This window comes from Oncorhynchus keta, chromosome 29 (assembly GCF_023373465.1).
Source record: "Oncorhynchus keta strain PuntledgeMale-10-30-2019 chromosome 29, Oket_V2, whole genome shotgun sequence".
Classification (NCBI taxonomy): Eukaryota; Metazoa; Chordata; class Actinopteri; order Salmoniformes; family Salmonidae; genus Oncorhynchus; species Oncorhynchus keta.
This window is the reverse complement of record NC_068449.1, coordinates 18,656,081-18,673,891: the sequence shown is the minus strand read 5'-3', so window position 1 is coordinate 18,673,891 and position 17,811 is coordinate 18,656,081. Positions and strand designations below refer to the sequence as shown.

The 17,811-nt window shown below is 46.1% G+C and overlaps 1 protein-coding gene across 3 annotated transcripts in view; it reads left to right on the top strand.

The window, feature by feature from the left end:
* Positions 1-17,811, top strand: part of LOC118362389 (runt-related transcription factor 3-like) — a 103,023-nt gene that overhangs the window by 65,438 nt on the left and 19,774 nt on the right. For all 3 annotated transcript variants that reach the window (XM_052486151.1, XM_052486148.1, XM_052486150.1), the window contains exon 6: positions 11,461-11,625. In XM_052486151.1, coding sequence (XP_052342111.1) covers positions 11,461-11,625 — 165 coding nt within the window. The remainder of the gene's footprint in view (positions 1-11,460; positions 11,626-17,811) is intronic.

The window sequence follows — 17,811 nt, the reverse complement described above, 5'->3', positions numbered from 1 at the left end:
TGTGTGTGTGTGTGTGTGTGTGTGTGTGTGTGTGTGTGTGTGTGTGTGTGTGTGTGTGTGTGTGTGTGTGTGTGTGTGTGTGTGTGTGTGTGTGTGTCAAAATGGCCTTTGCATGCTCGTAGCTATACGTGCGTAGGTGTTTGTGTTTAAGTTTATGCGCACCGAGGTGTGAAACCTTTGACACGTCTGCTAGCGTTGCGTTGACACGTGACAACGATGGTTGCTTTCCTTTCCCACAGATCTGCGAGGACACCTCACTGCTTAGCACACCCTGGCTACCCCTGTACACATAGCCTTGCAACCCCTACAACCTCTCACCAGAGCTAAAACAACACTCTCAGAGCAGCTTGTTTCTTTAATATGATCTGTCACTGGGGTGAAAAAGGGCCCTCTCTGTTCAGGCTGAGTCTGTAGCATGGGAAGGGTTGTGCTAAGGCAACCATCCAAAGAGGTGCTGAAAAACAACCTCCTTCACCCTGTACTCTCCTCACCCCCTCCCTCACCCTCTCCTCACCCCCTCCCTCACCCTCTCCTTACCCCCTCCCTCACCCACCTTTACTGCCTCCCTCCTACTAACACACATCACCATCCCCTCCACCAGAGGAAATACATACATAGTATGGTGGAACAACAGAGAGATGATTGCTCAGTGCTACGGGCCTCTCTGTATTGTTAGTGGATGTGGGTGGGCCTGCACCCCTCCACTCATACTGCCTGCCCTGACCTGCCCCAGGCATAGCCCCTATTCCTCTCTAATCACACACACACACACACACACACACACACACACACACACACACACACACACACACACACACACACACACACACACACACACACACACACACACACACACACACACACACACACACACACACACACACACACACACACACACACACACACACACACATCTAACTACACTCCCGCTACGCAGCCTTATCCCTTCATCAAGACAGGAAGGCTGGATCTGTGCTCACACACACATTCTCACATTTTCTCCCCTGCTGTGAGTGGATTTTCAGCCCTGCTGTAGACAGGGGGATTTCAGGCTGAGTATGGTCCCCAGGGGAAGCCTAGCTAACATCTGCCTCTGAGACAGACAGACATGCATGCATGCATACAGACAGGCAGCAGTAACAGGCTGGGGAGAGAGCCAGGCTTAGCTAAACCTCCCCTGATAGATTGGTGTAGGCTGTGGAAATCCGACCGGTACATTACCTATCAAAATATTACAGATAGAAATAAAAAAGCACAGGCATCATCAAGCAGCAGTGGCCCACATTCAGGTAAAAAAAACATGAGGGCAGTGTACTAGTCACAGCCACGTAAGTATTATGGAATACTAAAGGTAGTCTGTCTCATGGTGATAGTTTACAGTGAAATACTGCATCCATTCAGTTCATGACATGGACATCAATATATCACAAGATACATTGAAAGAGTTCATTGCTTGTGTGGTGTTTCTGTGTGTCTCTGTGTTTTTGAGACTAATTTAGAGCCAGACTATAAACAGACTAAACACAAACACTATTCAATAATAAAACCCACATCCTTCTGGGTCAGCTTCAAACTGATCTATGATTGGACAGCCTCTAAAGCCCAACTCTGTCATTGGTTGCATTGCTGTGGCAGTGTAATCGCTAATGCCTCAGGCATCTTGATGGTACCAGTGATAGTGAAAGGGGAAGTAAGAGAGGGTAGGGGAAAGGGGGAGGCAAAATAGTCAAGATAGGAGGAAGAGGAAGACAGGTGTGCAACGCTTTGCTCAACAGATGTTGAAACGTATTCGAGCTCCAATACAAAGCGGAAGTTTGCTAGCAACCCAACCAACGCCACTACAACAAACTCTCAACTGTCGTTTTCAAGCAGGTTGACGTTTCTGACTGACAAAGAAACAGTTAAGAGAGCGTATAGTTCAGGATAGAAATAGTCAGAGAGTTCACAGTTCAGTATAGAAAGTATAGGGCCTATTGCCTTGAAATATTCCTCCCTAATACACACACTCACACACACTTCCCTCAACACACTCACACACACTTCCCTCAACACACACACACTTCCCTCAACACACTCACACACACTTCCCTCAACACACTCACACACACTTCCCTCAACACACTCACACACACTTCCCTCAACACACTCACAGACACTTTCCTCAACACACTCACACACACTTCCTCAACACACTCACACACACTTCCCTCAACACACTCACACACACTTCCCTCAACACACTCACACACACTTTCCTCAACACACTCACACACACTTCCTCAACACACTCACACACACTTCCCTCAACACACTCACACACACTTCCCTCAACACACTCACACACACTTCCCTCAACACACTCACACACACTTCCCTCAACACACTCACACACACTTCCCTCAACACACTCACACACACTTCCCTCAACACACTCACACACACTTCCCTCAACACACTCACACACACTTCCCTCAACACACTCACACACACTTCCCTCAACACACTCACACACACTTCCCTCAACACACTCACACACACTTCCCTCAACACACTCACACACACTTCCCTCAACACACTCACACACACTTCCCTCAACACACTCACAAACACTTCCCTCAACACACTCACACACACTTCCCTCAACACACTCACACACACTTCCCTCAACACACTCAACAGCAGCATGTTAGTCGAATGTGTTGTTTTTGTCAAACTGTGAATCAGACAGGGAGAGGCTGGCATCAACATGTCCTAATAATAGAGCTAAACAAACCCAGAACTCTGCACTACAGCTATTGGTGCAGGACTGACATATAATGCCTCTCACTTACTATGTACCTATTATTTATACAGGCAGAGTGCACAGTCCTTATAGACGTGTTATAGTTTTCAGTCTGATACAGGCACTCAACCAATTCTAGTCTGTTATCAAGGGCCTACCAAGTCCATTTATACGATGAATACAAATATTTACACTTCAAATATATTCAGCACAAGGCACGTATTGCCCTTTGCAGTCCAGATAGAGTTTCACTTTGCCCCTGAAAGCACGCCCAGCCCTTTACTAAAAAGAGCTTGTGTTTAATGTGTCTCTCATTGGAAGGGAACATATGTTTCTTTCTTTCAATGTTAGAAAAAAAGCAGCAGCACAGGGGTGAGGGAGGAAAGGGGCCATATCGGGTGATCATTCAGCTGGACACGTCAGCGTTTAGGAGCTGTCATTAGCACCCTCTGAGCAAACACTGTCTCTGTGTTCCACTGATATGGGCTTTAGGGGGTTAGGGTGGGACACGCTGAGATTGGCACGTCTGGTCTGAAGGGGTTGGTCAGCTCTTGGTAAGAGTTGCCCGTTGGCACAGCTCTACGTTCCATAAGTACTAACCTTAATCATTCTGCTCCTTGTGGCTCAATGTCATTTGTAGGCGATCAGGGTTGATCATTTTGCTCTTCAGTGTTTCAATTCAAAGGGACCAGTCACAGGGTCAGTTTCCCACACGAATGTATCTTATCTGTTACACTTGAACCTATCTACATGTTCTGAAGAGCACAGAAAACATGGGGGGCATCAAGGCCCTCTGTCTTCAGTTCATCTGCTGATAACATGGTATTGTATTGGCCAAAGAAAACACAAACGGTGGGTGGGAAAAGCACAGACATTATTCCGACAGAGATTTTCAGTGAAATGGATTTTCAGTACGTCATTAATACCAGACATTTTATATCAACCTTTTTATTTGGTCCTCACAGTCCTTATAATGCTGTAAGATGATGCAACAGCCATCTAGAGAGGAAGCTAGTAAATCTACAGCTTCTGGCATCCATTTTACCTCTTCCATGTATTGAGGGCTGGTGTTTGAACCACATCATCCTCCCCGTTGGCCTCCATCTCCCAGCTCTATCTTGTGGTTATGATATCATAGAGAAACAACTGGGCATTCTTTCCTAAGTGCACCCTGACACATAAAATATTCATCCACCACAGAATCCCCTCCGAAATGGGTCCGTGGTGCACAGAGAAGCCTGGTCGAGACCCTACAGAGTGGGAGTCAACCTCTGGCGTTCTACCAGACACATGGATGAGTGGGGTCAGGCCTAAAAATATGTTTAAACACTGCATTGAACAGCATCAGGCAAAGGGCTCTGTTTGTCTCTTAACCTAGAGTCGATATACGTGCCCCTGTGGGAATCTAATTAGCATAAATCCCCATACAAATCTTTCTGTTTAAGCTCAAGATATGTTTTTTAAATTTGCATTGGATGTGTCTCAATCCACTGCATCCACCTATGTCACACTGACACATCCCAAAAAATCAGTCTTCCCACAGAATTGTCTGTAGTGTCCGAATGGCCGACCAACTATATGAGACTCTCACGACCATGACAGTTGTATTTCTCTACAAGACCCGCCACCATTGCACCAATCCATTTTCTCTCTATGAGGCTTAGAGGGGTGATGTCTAAGAGAAGACAAGAGGAGGAAGGTTGTGTATACTGTATATACTGTATGTTAGCTTCCTCATGGAAAACTGTTGAAGTCTTCTCTTATATATAAAAAAGGGAGGGACAGAGAGGGAAGGGGAGAAAGACGGGGGAGAGAGAGAGGGAAGGGGAGAAAGACGGGGGAGAGAGAGAGGGAAGGGGAGAAAGACGGGGGAGAGAGAGAGGGAAGGGGAGAAAGACGGGGGAGAGAGAGAGGGAAGGGGAGAAAGACGGGGGGAGAGAGAGGGGAAGGGGAGAAAGACGGGGGAGAGAGAGAGAAGGGGAGAAAGACGGGGGAGAGAGAGAGAAGGGGAGAAAGAGGGGGGAGAGAGAGAGAGAAGGGGAGAAAGACGTGGGAGAGAGAGAGGGAAGGGGAGAAAGACGGCAGAGAGAGAGAGGGAAGGGGAGAAAGACGGGGGAGAGAGAGAGAGAAGGGGAGAAAGACGGGGGAGAGAGAGAGAGAAGGGGAGAAAGACGGGGGAGAGAGGAGAGCTATAGTCAACCATGTGAGTTGACTTGTAGTGTTAACAGTAACTGTGGGGTTTGGGGTAATGAGCACCAGGCCGGATCCTAATGAAGCCTCTGTCTGCTCTGCTCCTACGGTTCTCTCTCATGGTAACATTGGCTGGCCAACCCATACTGGAAGCACAGAACAGTGTGTCATCACCACACTCCCTGCCAGCTGGACCTGAGCCACTGCTGTGTGTGTGTGTGTGTGTGTGTGTGTGTGTGTGTGTGTGTGTGTGTGTGTGTGTGTGTGTGTGTGTGTGTGTGTGTGTGTGTGTGTGTGTGTGTGTGTGTGTGTGTGTGTGTGTGTGTGTGTGTGTGTGTGTGTGCGTGCGTGCGTGCGTGCGTGCGTGCGTGCGTGTGCGTGTGTGAGTACACACGTGGGTGATCAAGCGGGATGATCTCTTTCATCACCAAAGCACCAGCCAGTTCATCCCAGACCAACGCAGGCCACAGAAAAAAGTTAACAATGATCCATTTTTCCCCTGGTTGTTTTTCCCTGGTTGTTGTCTTCCTCCACAGAGCTGTGGGATGTATCATTTCCCTGACCTCAGCTGTTTGAGGTGGTGTTCACCTCTTAATAACTGCACTAGGGGACATACATGGGTCTATATTTGGGGGGCCGTTTCCCCCAGACTGTGTCCCTGTGTCATAGTGAGATGGTCGGTTTATAGATGGGGTCACTCACTATTACTACATCCTTCTGCGTTTTTTACGTCTGACTCCCAACACAGACAGCTGGACATGTTGAGTAGTCAAACAGCCCACATTCAGACATTACTTATCTACACGCAGCAACACACACACACACACACACACACACACACACACACACACACACACACACACACACACACACACACACACACACACACACACTCACACTGAGAGGGTGTTGATCCCAGTGAGAGTATGTGAGTATTCATGTGTTTGGTGTGTTTGTTACTGGTCATGTGGTGGTGTGTTTGTTACTGGTCATGTGTTGGTGTGTTTGTTACTGGTCATGTGGTGGTGTGTTTGTTACTGGGCATGTGGTGGTGTGTTTGTTACTGGGCATGTGGTGGTGTGTTTGTTACTGGTCATGTGTTGGTGTGTTTGTTACTGGTCATGTGGTGGTGTGTTTGTTACTGGTCATGTGTTGGTGTGTTTGTTACTGGTCATGTGGTGGTGTGTTTGTTACTGGGCATGTGGTGGTGTGTTTGTTACTGGGCATGTGGTGGTGTGTTTGTTACTGGTCATGTGGTGTTGTGTTTGTTACTGGTCATGTGTTGGTGTGTTTGTTACTGGTCATGCGTTGGTGTGTTTGTTACTGGTCATGTGGTGTTGTGTTTGTTACTGGTCATGTGGTGTTGTGTTTGTTACTGGTCATGTGGTGTTGTGTTTGTTACTGGGCATGTGGTGGTGTGTTTGTTACTGGTCATGTGTTGGTGTGTTTGTTACTGGTCATGTGGTGGTGTGTTTGTTACTGGTCATGTGGTGTTGTGTTTGTTACTGGTCATGTGGTGGTGTGTTTGTTACTGGTCATGTGGTGGTGTGTTTGTTACTGGTCATGTGGTGGTGTGTTTGTTACTGGTCATGTGGTGGTGTGTTTGTTACTGGTCATGTGGTGGTGTGTTTGTTACTGGTCATGTGGTGATGTGTTTGTTACTGGTCATGTGGTGATGTGTTTGTTACTGGTCATGTGGTGTTGTGTTTGTTACTGGGCATGTGGTGGTGTGTTTGTTACTGGTCATGCAGTGTTGTGTTTGTTACTGGTCATGTGGTGATGTGTTTGTTACTGGTCATGTGGTGGTGTGTTTGTTACTGGTCATGTGGTGGTGTGTTTGTTACTGGTCATGTGGTGATGTGTTTGTTACTGGTCATGTGGTGGTGTGTTTGTTACTGGTCATGTGGTGGTGTGTTTGTTACTGGTCATGTGGTGTTGTGTTTGTTACTGGTCATGTGGTGGTGTGTATGAGGGGCCTGTGTTGGTGTGTTTGTTACTGGTCATGTGTTAGTGTGTTTGTTACTGGTCATGTGGTGTTGTGTTTGTTACTGGTCATGTGTTGGTGTGTTTGTTACTGGTCATGTGGTGGTGTGTTTGTTACTGGGCATGTGGTGGTGTGTTTGTTACTGGTCATGTGGTGTTGTGTTTGTTACTGGTCATGTGGTGTTGTGTTTGTTACTGGTCATGTGGTGGTGTGTTTGTTACTGGGCATGTGGTGGTGTGTTTGTTACTGGTCATGTGGTGGTGTGTTTGTTACTGGTCATGTGGTGGTGTGTTTGTTACTGGTCATGTGGTGGTGTGTTTGTTACTGGTCATGTGGTGTTGTGTTTGTTACTGGTCATGTGGTGTTGTGTTTGGTACTGGGCATGTGGTGGTGTGTTTGTTACTGGTCATGTGTTGGTGTGTTTGTTACTGGTCATGTGGTGGTGTGTTTGTTACTGGTCATGTGGTGTTGTGTTTGTTACTGGTCATGTGGTGGTGTGTTTGTTACTGGTCATGTGGTGGTGTGTTTGTTACTGGTCATGTGGTGGTGTGTTTGTTACTGGTCATGTGGTGGTGTGTTTGTTACTGGTCATGTGGTGGTGTGTTTGTTACTGGTCATGTGGTGGTGTGTTTGTTACTGGTCATGTGGTGGTGTGTTTGTTACTGGTCATGTGGTGATGTGTTTGTTACTGGTCATGTGGTGGTGTGTTTGTTACTGGTCATGTGGTGGTGTGTTTGTTACTGGTCATGTGTTGATGTGTTTGTTACTGGTCATGTGGTGGTGTGTTTGTTACTGGTCATGTGGTGGTGTGTTTGTTACTGGTCATGTGGTGATGTGTTTGTTACTGGTCATGTGGTGGTGTGTTTGTTACTGGTCATGTGGTGATGTGTTTGTTACTGGTCATGTGGTGTTGTGTTTGTTACTGGGCATGTGGTGGTGTGTTTGTTACTGGTCATGCGGTGTTGTGTTTGTTACTGGTCATGTGGTGATGTGTTTGTTACTGGTCATGTGGTGGTGTGTTTGTTACTGGTCATGTGGTGGTGTGTTTGTTACTGGTCATGTGTTGATGTGTTTGTTACTGGTCATGTGGTGGTGTGTTTGTTACTGGTCATGTGGTGGTGTGTTTGTTACTGGTCATGTGGTGATGTGTTTGTTACTGGTCATGTGGTGGTGTGTTTGTTACTGGTCATGTGGTGATGTGTTTGTTACTGGTCATGTGGTGTTGTGTTTGTTACTGGGCATGTGGTGGTGTGTTTGTTACTGGTCATGCAGTGTTGTGTTTGTTACTGGTCATGTGGTGATGTGTTTGTTACTGGTCATGTGGTGGTGTGTTTGTTACTGGTCATGTGGTGGTGTGTTTGTTACTGGTCATGTGGTGATGTGTTTGTTACTGGTCATGTGGTGGTGTGTTTGTTACTGGTCATGTGGTGGTGTGTTTGTTACTGGTCATGTGGTGGTGTGTTTGTTACTGGTCATGTGGTGTTGTGTTTGTTACTGGTCATGTGGTGGTGTGTATGAGGGCCTGTGTTGGTGTGTTTGTTACTGGTCATGTGTTAGTGTGTTTGGTGTGTTTTGTTACTGGTCATGTGGTGTTGTGTTTGTTACTGGTCATGTGTTGGTGTGTTTGTTACTGGGCATGTGGTGGTGTGTTTGTTACTGGTCATGTGGTTTGTTACTGTGTGTTTGTTACTGGTCATGTGGTGGTGTGTTTGTTACTGGTCATGTGGTGTTGTGTTTGTTACTGGGCATGTGGTGGTGTGTTTGTTACTGGTCATGTGGTGGTGTGTTTGTTACTGGTCATGTGGTGGTGTGTTTGTTACTGGTCATGTGTTGGTGTGTTTGTTACTGGTCATGTGGTGGTGTGTTTGTTACTGGTCATGTGGTGGTGTGTTTGTTACTGGGCATGTGGTGGTGTGTTTGTTACTGGTCATGTGGTGGTGTGTTTGTTACTGGTCATGTGGTGGTGTGTTTGTTACTGGTCATGTGGTGGTGTGTTTGTTACTGGGCATGTGGTGGTGTGTTTGTTACTGGTCATGTGGTGGTGTGTTTGTTACTGGTCATGTGGTGGTGTGTTTGTTACTGGTCATGTGGTGGTGTGTTTGTTACTGGTCATGTGGTGTGTTTGAGGGGCCTGTGTTGGTGTGTTTGTTACTGGTCATGTGGTGTGTTTGTTACTGGTCATGTGGTGTGTTTGTTGTAGTTTGGGTGATGGTTATTTATCTACAGTATGTTTGCATTTGAGAGCGATGACTTGAATGTGTCTGTGTCTAGTCGTGGCACCATTGTAATGTAGACTATTCTACTTGGGAGTCAAGCTCAATCCACATAATTGTTATGTGTATGTCTGTGTGTGAAAGGGTGTGTGTGTGTGGGGGGGGGGTATGGGGGAGATAGAGAATACTACATTTTATGTAAAGAGAGGGAGAGATCTCTACCAAATGGACAGAGCGGTAAACGGCAGGATATATTACCCATGGGTCAAGTCGCAGGAGGGAAGATATATTGCCCATGGGTCATCCTGAGAGAGGGCGGGCAAAATCCATATCAGTCCGTCTGCTGGCCCCCTTTATATAGTGATAAAATATTCAAATCTAGCCATTACTTCACATTAGAGATGCCAGGGAGAAAACCACAGAATGTATACATGTTCTTTCAGACATGTGTTTGTTGCATTGATAGTTACATTAAAAGCCCTTCCTCCATTAGAGGAGTCCCTCATCCGGACTCACGTATGGCATTTAGGTGTGTGTGTGTGTGTGTGTGTGTGTGTGTGTGTGTGTGTGTGTGTGTGTGTGTGTGTGTGTGTGTGTGTGTGTGTGTGTGTGTGTGTGTGTGTGTGTGTGTGTGTGTGTGTGTGTGTGTGTGTGTGTGTGTGTGTGTGTGTGTGTGTGTGTGTGTGTGTGTGTGTGTGTGTGTGTGTGTGTGTGTGTGTGTGTGTGCGTGTGTGTGTGTGTGTGTGTGTGTGTGACATCACATGTTAAATATGATTGAGAAAGATTGCATTGAATTAGCCTTGTACTGTAAGTATGCCTTTTAAGGAAAGCTTTTCAGTGGAAGAGATATTAAAGTGATAAGGGTTTTGCTTGTAGAATTTGGTCTTTCCGAGTCGTCTTCAGATCGGATGTATGCGAGTTGTCAAATATGTTTTAATTCATGCATTCCAATCTTTTTCATCACACACACCTCCACACACATGCACACATGTGCAACACGTCCACACAGTGTGTTCCAGTATGAGTGCTATAGTCTAGGAGAGATGTCTGGGTGTTTCCCTCACGGAGTGATTGCTTTGTCAGACCTGAGTCGCTGTGAGACGTACAGTATAGTCACTACTTGGACAAGTAGACCCAGTCTGTGGTGTTGTACTGGGGTTATACTGAGGTTGTACTGAGGTTATACTGGGTTTATACTGAGGTTGTACTGGCGTTATACTGAGGTTATACTGGGGTTATACTGCTGTTATACTGGGGTTGTACTGGGGTTATACTGGGTTTATACTGAGGTTGTACTGGCGTTATACTGAGGTTATACTGGGGTTATACTGCTGTTATACTGGGGTTGTACTGGGGTTATACTGCCGTTATACTGGGGTTGTACTGGCGTTATACTGGGGTTGTACTGGGGTTATACTGGGGTTGTACTGGCGTTATACTGGGGTTGTACTGGCGTTATACTGAGGTTGTACTGGGGTTATACTGGCGTTATACTGGGGTTGTACTCGGGTTATATTGGGGTTGTACTGGCGTTATACTGGGGTTGTACTGAGGTTATACTGGGGTTGTACTGTGGTTATACTGTGGTTGTAATGGGGTTGTACTGGGGTTGTGCTGGGGCTGTGCTGGGTTATACCGGGGTTATACTGGGGTTGTACTGGGGTTGTACTGTTGAGTCGACAAGTTAGGGGATAAGGGGATAGATTCGCAGTATTTTCTGTTGCTGTAATTATAACCTATTTCATACTATCATTATCATACAAATATTGTATTATTAAGCTATTACTATTGTTGTACACTAGATAGAGTATTAGTGGTATTCCATGTATCTGATTATAACACAAAGGCAGGTGCAGGTTTAGCCCAACCACAACACCACTGCCTGTCAACATTCTATTCATTTGTTTCTATTTCTAAGTAAACTTGGCTACTGTTCTTTTCTATAATCCGATTGAAATAGATTAGTTGGTGGAGAACAGAGGGCTTTATTCATATAATATGATTATGTCACTGTACTATCCCCAATCGCCAATATATACCCTCCCACTTCAAAACAGACTCACAAGGCCTAGTAAACTGTTGGTGCCATGGAGAGATCTGAGGAAAGAAAAACTCTAATATTACAGCAGACATAACATTTGGATGTACTATTGTTTTTTCTATTTTTGACTATTTACTACCGCTGTGGAAAATTAATAAAGTGCCATGATTTCCCGGCTGTGTAGGTGGTAACTTGGGTCTCCTCTCTCTCTCATTTTCTCTCTCTCTGTCCTTCTCTCTTCCTCCCTCAGGACACAGGGTGAAGCTAGAGGATCCCCAGAAGATGCAGTTCTCTGATAGGCTGACAGAGATTGAGCGCTACCAGCGGGCCAGCCTGAGGATGGGGCCTGGTAACCCCCAGCCCCGGCCCATGCACCAGAGCCACCTGGGGCCCTCCACCCAGTCCCAGATACAAGGTAGGACCACTGACCACACAGGAACCCCTATCACACTGACTCTTTCACTCAGTCTGTCCCAATTCAGAGCTGCTCACTCATCACAAACACTCCACGTTCTGCTACAGTACTGTATAGAGGTTTGCTCTACAAATGCCTCTCCCTAACTGTGACACATAATGAACTGACAGTGTTGCTCTAACTTTATCTCTATGGGCTGAGTTAGTCTGTATGTGGCAGGCTGAGGCCCCAGGTTGAGTTAGTCTGTATGTGGCAGGCTGAAGCCCCAGGTTGAGTTAGTCTGTATGTGGCAGGCTGAGGCCCCAGGTTGAGTTAGTCTGTATGTGGCAGGCTGAAGCCCCCATGTTGAGTTTGTCTGTATGTGGCAGGCTGAGGCCCCAGGTTGAGTTAGTCTGTATGTGGCAGGCTGAGGCCCCAGGTTGAGTTAGTCTGTATGTGGCAGGCTGAGAACCCAGGTTGAGTTAGTTTTATGTGGCAGGCCGAGGCCCCAGGTTGAGTTAGTCTGTATGTGGCAGGCTGAGGCCCCAGGTTGAGTTAGTCTGTATGTGGCAGGCTGAGGCCCCAGGTTTAGTTAGTCTGGATGTGGCAGGCTGAGGCCTAAGGTTGAGTTAGTTTTATGTGGCAGGCTGAGGCCCAAGGATGAGTTAGTTTTATGTGGCAGGCTGAAGACCCAGGTTGAGTTAGTCTGTATGTGGCAGGCTGAGGCCTAAGGTTGAGTTAGTTTTATGTGGCAGGCTGAGGCCCAAGGATGAGTTAGTTTTATGTGGCAGGCTGAAGACCAGGGTTGAGTTAGTCTGTATGTGGCAGGCTGAAGACCCAGGTTGAGTTAGTCTGTATGTGGCAGGCTGAGGCCTAAGGTTGAGTTAGTTTTATGTGGCAGGCTGAGGCCCCAGGTTGAGTTAGTTTTATGTGGCAGGCTGAGGCCTAAGGTTGAGTTAGTTTTATGTGGCAGGCTGAGGCCTAAGGTTGAGTTAGTTTTATGTGGCAGGCTGAGGCCCAAGGTTGAGTTAGTTTTATATGGCAGGCCGAGGCCCCAGGTTGAGTTAGTTTTATGTGGCAGGCTGAGGCCTAAGGTTGAGTTAGTTTTATATGGCAGGCTGAGGCCTAAGGTTGAGTTAGTTTTATATGGCAGGCTGAGGCCTAAGGTTGAGTTAGTTTTATGTGGCAGGCTGAGGCCCAAGGTTGAGTGCAACCCTCCCTGCTGATATGAGAGCCCAGACCTGGGGGAGGGTCCAGTACATTTACTGGCAGGGGCCGCTCACTCACGCCAGCTCTGTCCCCGGATGCCCTGCGTCGGTGAGGACCGGGGCCGCAGAGAGCAGGACGCAGGGTCCAGTCTGGGGCTAGGTGGAACCCTGATCCCTGCCAAACAGCCTGACTGGAGCACTGGGGCTGGTTCACCACGTCACACTACAGCCTCAGGAATCTCACAGCCACCTGGTACCTCTGCAATCACGTCAGTCTCAGGCTGACTGGCTTAACAGGGCAGATCTGCAGTTGAGACAGTGGGGAGGAGGGGAATGTGTGTGTGTGTGTGTGTGTGTGTGTGTGTGTGTGTGTGTGTGTGTGTGTGTGTGTGTGTGTGTGTGTGTGTGTGTGTGTGTGTGTGTGTGTGTGTGTGTGTGTGTGTGTGTGTGTGTGCGTGCGTGCGTGCGTGCGTGCGTGCGTGCGTGCGTGCGTGCGTGCGTGCGTGCGTGCGTGCGTGTCTAATGGGAAAGGGGGTACGTGGGTGGAGGTTTGCTCACAGACATATGTCAGAGCTTCTGAACATGATGGCATGTCTGGAAGTGTGCAGACAAAACACTAATATGCACACACATATGCACACAGACACACACACACACTGTCCTCTCTCACCCACTCCCTAGTTCTCATGCAGGGGGTTAAGGCTGACAGACAGAGTGAGGCTCCTTCCCAGTTAATGAGCCTATATCAGTGTGTTGTAAAGGTGTTTAGGAGTGTTTTGCTCTCTGTTGGTGGAAGTGTATCTCTCGGTACATGGGGTTTAACCTTGTACACCACTGTAACCTAGATACACTATATATACAAAAGTATTTGGACACTCCTTCAAATGACTGGATTCTACATCTCCATAGACACACATTGGCAGTAGAATGGCCTTACTGAAGAGCTCAGTGACTTTCAATGTGACACTGTCATAGGATGCCACCTTTCCAACAAATCAGTTCATCAAATTTCTGCCCTGCTAGAGCTGCCCCGGTCATCTGTAAGTTCTGAAACGTCTAGGAGCAACAACGGCTAAGCCGTGAAGTGAAGCCACACAAGCTCACAGAAAGGGACCGCCGAATGCTGAAGTGCATAGCGCGTAAAAATCATCTGTCATCGTTTGTAACACTCACTACCGAGTTCCAAACTGCCTCTGGAAGCAAGGTCGGCACAATAACTGTTCGCCAGGAGCTTCATGAATTGGGTTTCCATGGTGTCGGCTGGAGTGGTGTAAAAATCGCTGCCATTGGACTCTGGAGCAGTGGAAACACGTTCTCTTGAGTGATGAATAACGCTTCACCATATGGCAGGCTGATGGACGAATCTGAGTTTGGCTACCTGCCCCTATAAAGGTTGGTGGAGGAGGAATAATGGTCTGGGGCTGTTTTTCATGGTTTGGGCTCGGCCCCTTAGTTCCAGTGAAGGGAAATCTTAATGCTACATTATACAATGGCATTCTGAACGATTCTGTGCTTCCAACTTTGTGGCAACAGTTTGGGGAAGGCCCTTTCCTGTTTTGGCATGACAATACAGTCGTGCACAAAGCGAGGTCCATACAGAAATGGTTTGTCGAGATCAGTATGGAAGAACTTGACTGGCCTGGACAGAGCCCTGACCTCAACCCCATTGAACACCTTTGGGATGAATTGGAATGCCGACTGCGAGCCAGGCCTAATAGCCCAACATCAGTGCCGACCTCACTAATGTCTTTGTGGCTGAATGGAAGCAAGTCCCAGCAGCAATGTTCCAACATCTAGTGGTATGTAGCGGTAAGCCTTCCCAGAAGAGTGGAGGCTGTTATAGCAGCAGAGTGGGGACCAACTCCATATAGATGCCAATGATTTTGGAATGAGATGTTCAACGAGCAGGTGTCCACATACCTTTGGTCATGTAGTGTAGCTGAGCTTAAACAACTCTGCTAATCAGCCAGTGCCATGGACCAGAAGGACCATGAGTAGTCAGCATCTATACAACTAAAGACAGTACTACTGTTACACATTTCTTGATGGTTTAAAGTTTGTGTTCTGCCCTTGAATGCGCGTTGTCTGCCATTGGAACGGCCCTGGCAGGTAAGCTTATCCAGATGGACTTACAGTGCAGTTAAAAAGTATTTGCTCCCTTTCTGATTTTCTCTATTTTTGCATATTTTTTATACTGAATGATATCAGATCAAAACCTAATTTTAGATCAGTGGTGGAAAAAGTAAAGATACCTTAATAGAAAATGACTCAAGTAAAAGTGAAAGTCACCCAGTAAAATACTACTTGAGTAAAAGTCTAAATAAAAGTATTTGATTTTTAATATACTTAAGTATCAAAAATCCTTGTCCCATCGCACTCTATTGAGTCCTTCTGGCAGGCCGGATGCACGCTGACTCGTGTCGCCAGTTGTACAGTGTTTCCTCCAACACATTGGTGCGGTTGGCTTCCGGGTTAAGTGAGCAGTGTGTCAAGAAGCAGTGCAGCTTGGCAGGGTCTTGTTTCAGAGGACGCATGGCTCTCGACCTACGTCTCTCTTGACCTTCGCCAACTCCCGAGTCCGTACGGGAGTTGCAGCGATGGGACAAGACTGAAAATACCAATTGGATATCACAAAAAACGGGTAAAAAGTAAATGTAATTTCTCAAATATACTGAAGTATCAAAAGTAATAGTAAAAATCCTTTCAAATTCCTTATATAAAGCAAACCAGAGGGCACAATTCCAGGGGCACACTAACACTCACTAGGCAGGTAGCCTAGTGGTTAGTGTTGAACTTGTAACTGAAAGGTTGGCAGATCAACTCCCTGAGCTGACAAGGTAAAAATATTTTGTTCAGTTACACTGTTCCAAGGCTGTCATTGAATATAAGGATTTGTTCTTAACTGACTTGCCTAGTTAAATATAGGCAAAACAAGTGAAGTGTTTAGTGAGTCCTCCAGATCAGAGGCAGTAGGGAAGTTCATTGGACCACTTTCCTGTCCTGCTAAGCATTCAAAATGTATTGAGTACCCTTGGCTGTCAGGGAAAATGTATTGAGTACCCTTGGCTGTCAGGGAAAATGTATTGAGTACCCTTGGCTGTCAGGGAAAATGTATTGAGTACCCTTGGCTGTCAGGGAAAATGTATTGAGTACCCTTGGCTGTCAGGGAAAATGTATTGAGTACCCTTGGCTGTCAGGGAAAATGTATTGAGTACCCTTGGCTGTCAGGGAAAATGTATTGAGTACCCTTGGCTGTCAGGGAAAATGTATTGAGTACCCTTGGCTGTCAGGGAAAATGTATTGAGTACCCTTGGCTGTCAGGGAAAATGTATTGAGTACCCTTGGCTGTCAGGGAAAATGTATTGAGTACCCTTGGCTGTCAGGGAAAATGTATGGAGTACCCTTGGCTGTCAGGGAAAATGTATGGAGTAAAAAGTACATGATTTTCGTTAGGAATATAGTGAAGTAAAAGTAAAAGTTGTCAAAATAAATAAATAGTAAAGTTAAGTACAAATACAAAAAAACGACTTAACTTTAATTATTTTTACTTAAGTACTTTACACAACTGTATTAGATGAAGGGAACATGAGTTTACAAATAACAAAATAAATGTATATTTATTTTATTAATTTAATGAAATAAGTTTGTAATTGTTGTGTTTTTTGTTCACTCAGGTTCCCTTGATCTAATATTAGGTTTTGGTTGAAGATCTGATAACATTTTGTGTAAAAAAATATGCAAAAGTAGAGAAAATTATAAAGGGGGCAAATACTTTTACACAGGCACAGTATCCATAAGGGCTTGCAAAATATCTCCAAATTCTTCCTGTCTAGTAGCGCAGGTGTGCAGACAGCAGTGAGATGGCAAGTGAAGAAAGGCTCTGTGCTCTGCACTCGTCTGCCTAGCTGCAGGGGGATCAGTGCAGATCTTTATAAGCATGTCAAATCTCAAAGGCCTGCACCAATACAACACACACACACTGGGTGCACACACTCCTTCAGCACAGACACACCACATTCATGCGGCTCAGAGCTGCCAGGGATGAGATGCATAGAGGTCCAAACTGATTCCACACAACACCCGCCAGAGGCTAGAGGCCCTCTCTGAAGTGTGTGTGTTCGTGTGCGTGCGTTCGTGTGTGTGTAGACACAAGGAGGGGAGGACTGTGCAATCACACACACCTTAATCTCTGGTATTACCACCATGACTGTGTAGCTCAGGGCTAATGCTAAAAGAATCTAATAACAGTGGAGAGATGTTTTCCCTCCCCTTTCTACCTAGGCTTATATGTACCTTACATTTACATTTTCTGTTCATTTAGCAGACGCTCTTATCCTGAGCGACTTACAGGAGTAATTAGTGTTAAGTGCCTTGCCCATGGGCACATCGGAATATTTTTCACTTAGTCGGCTCAGGGATTCAAACCACCAACCTTTCGATTACTAGCCACTAGGCTACCTGCCGCCAATGTACTGTACACTTTGACACAGATCACTGGGCATGGCCATGTACAGAATTTATAGTAGTCATGCTTAGACAACACACTAATACAAACCTCGCTCAAACTAAAATAGTCCCTTGGTAATACAGGGATGTATTTACATATAAACACGACACACACCTCTGCTTTTGGCAGCCATCGCAGAAAGAGTTGTATCTTGCAGATACATTTATTCCTGGATCTGTTTGTTTGAGAATCACTGGGTAATAGATGAGCCGTCAACACTTTAGAATGAAATGGATTCTCATCTTCTGATTGCTAAATATGTTTTCTATTATCTACACAGAAACCCAGAGTTTACAGCCGACAACAACAGGAAAAGATACAATGTAATCTCCTGCTAAAGCCCATTGCTTCATATAGTTTTCTGAGCCAGGAAATAGTGTCTGAGTTTTGTCGTCAACATAACACTTTTGAGACGTCTGCTAAACGCTGCCCTGGTTCCTCAGACGTACACACACATACAGAATACACACACACAGACACACACACACAAAG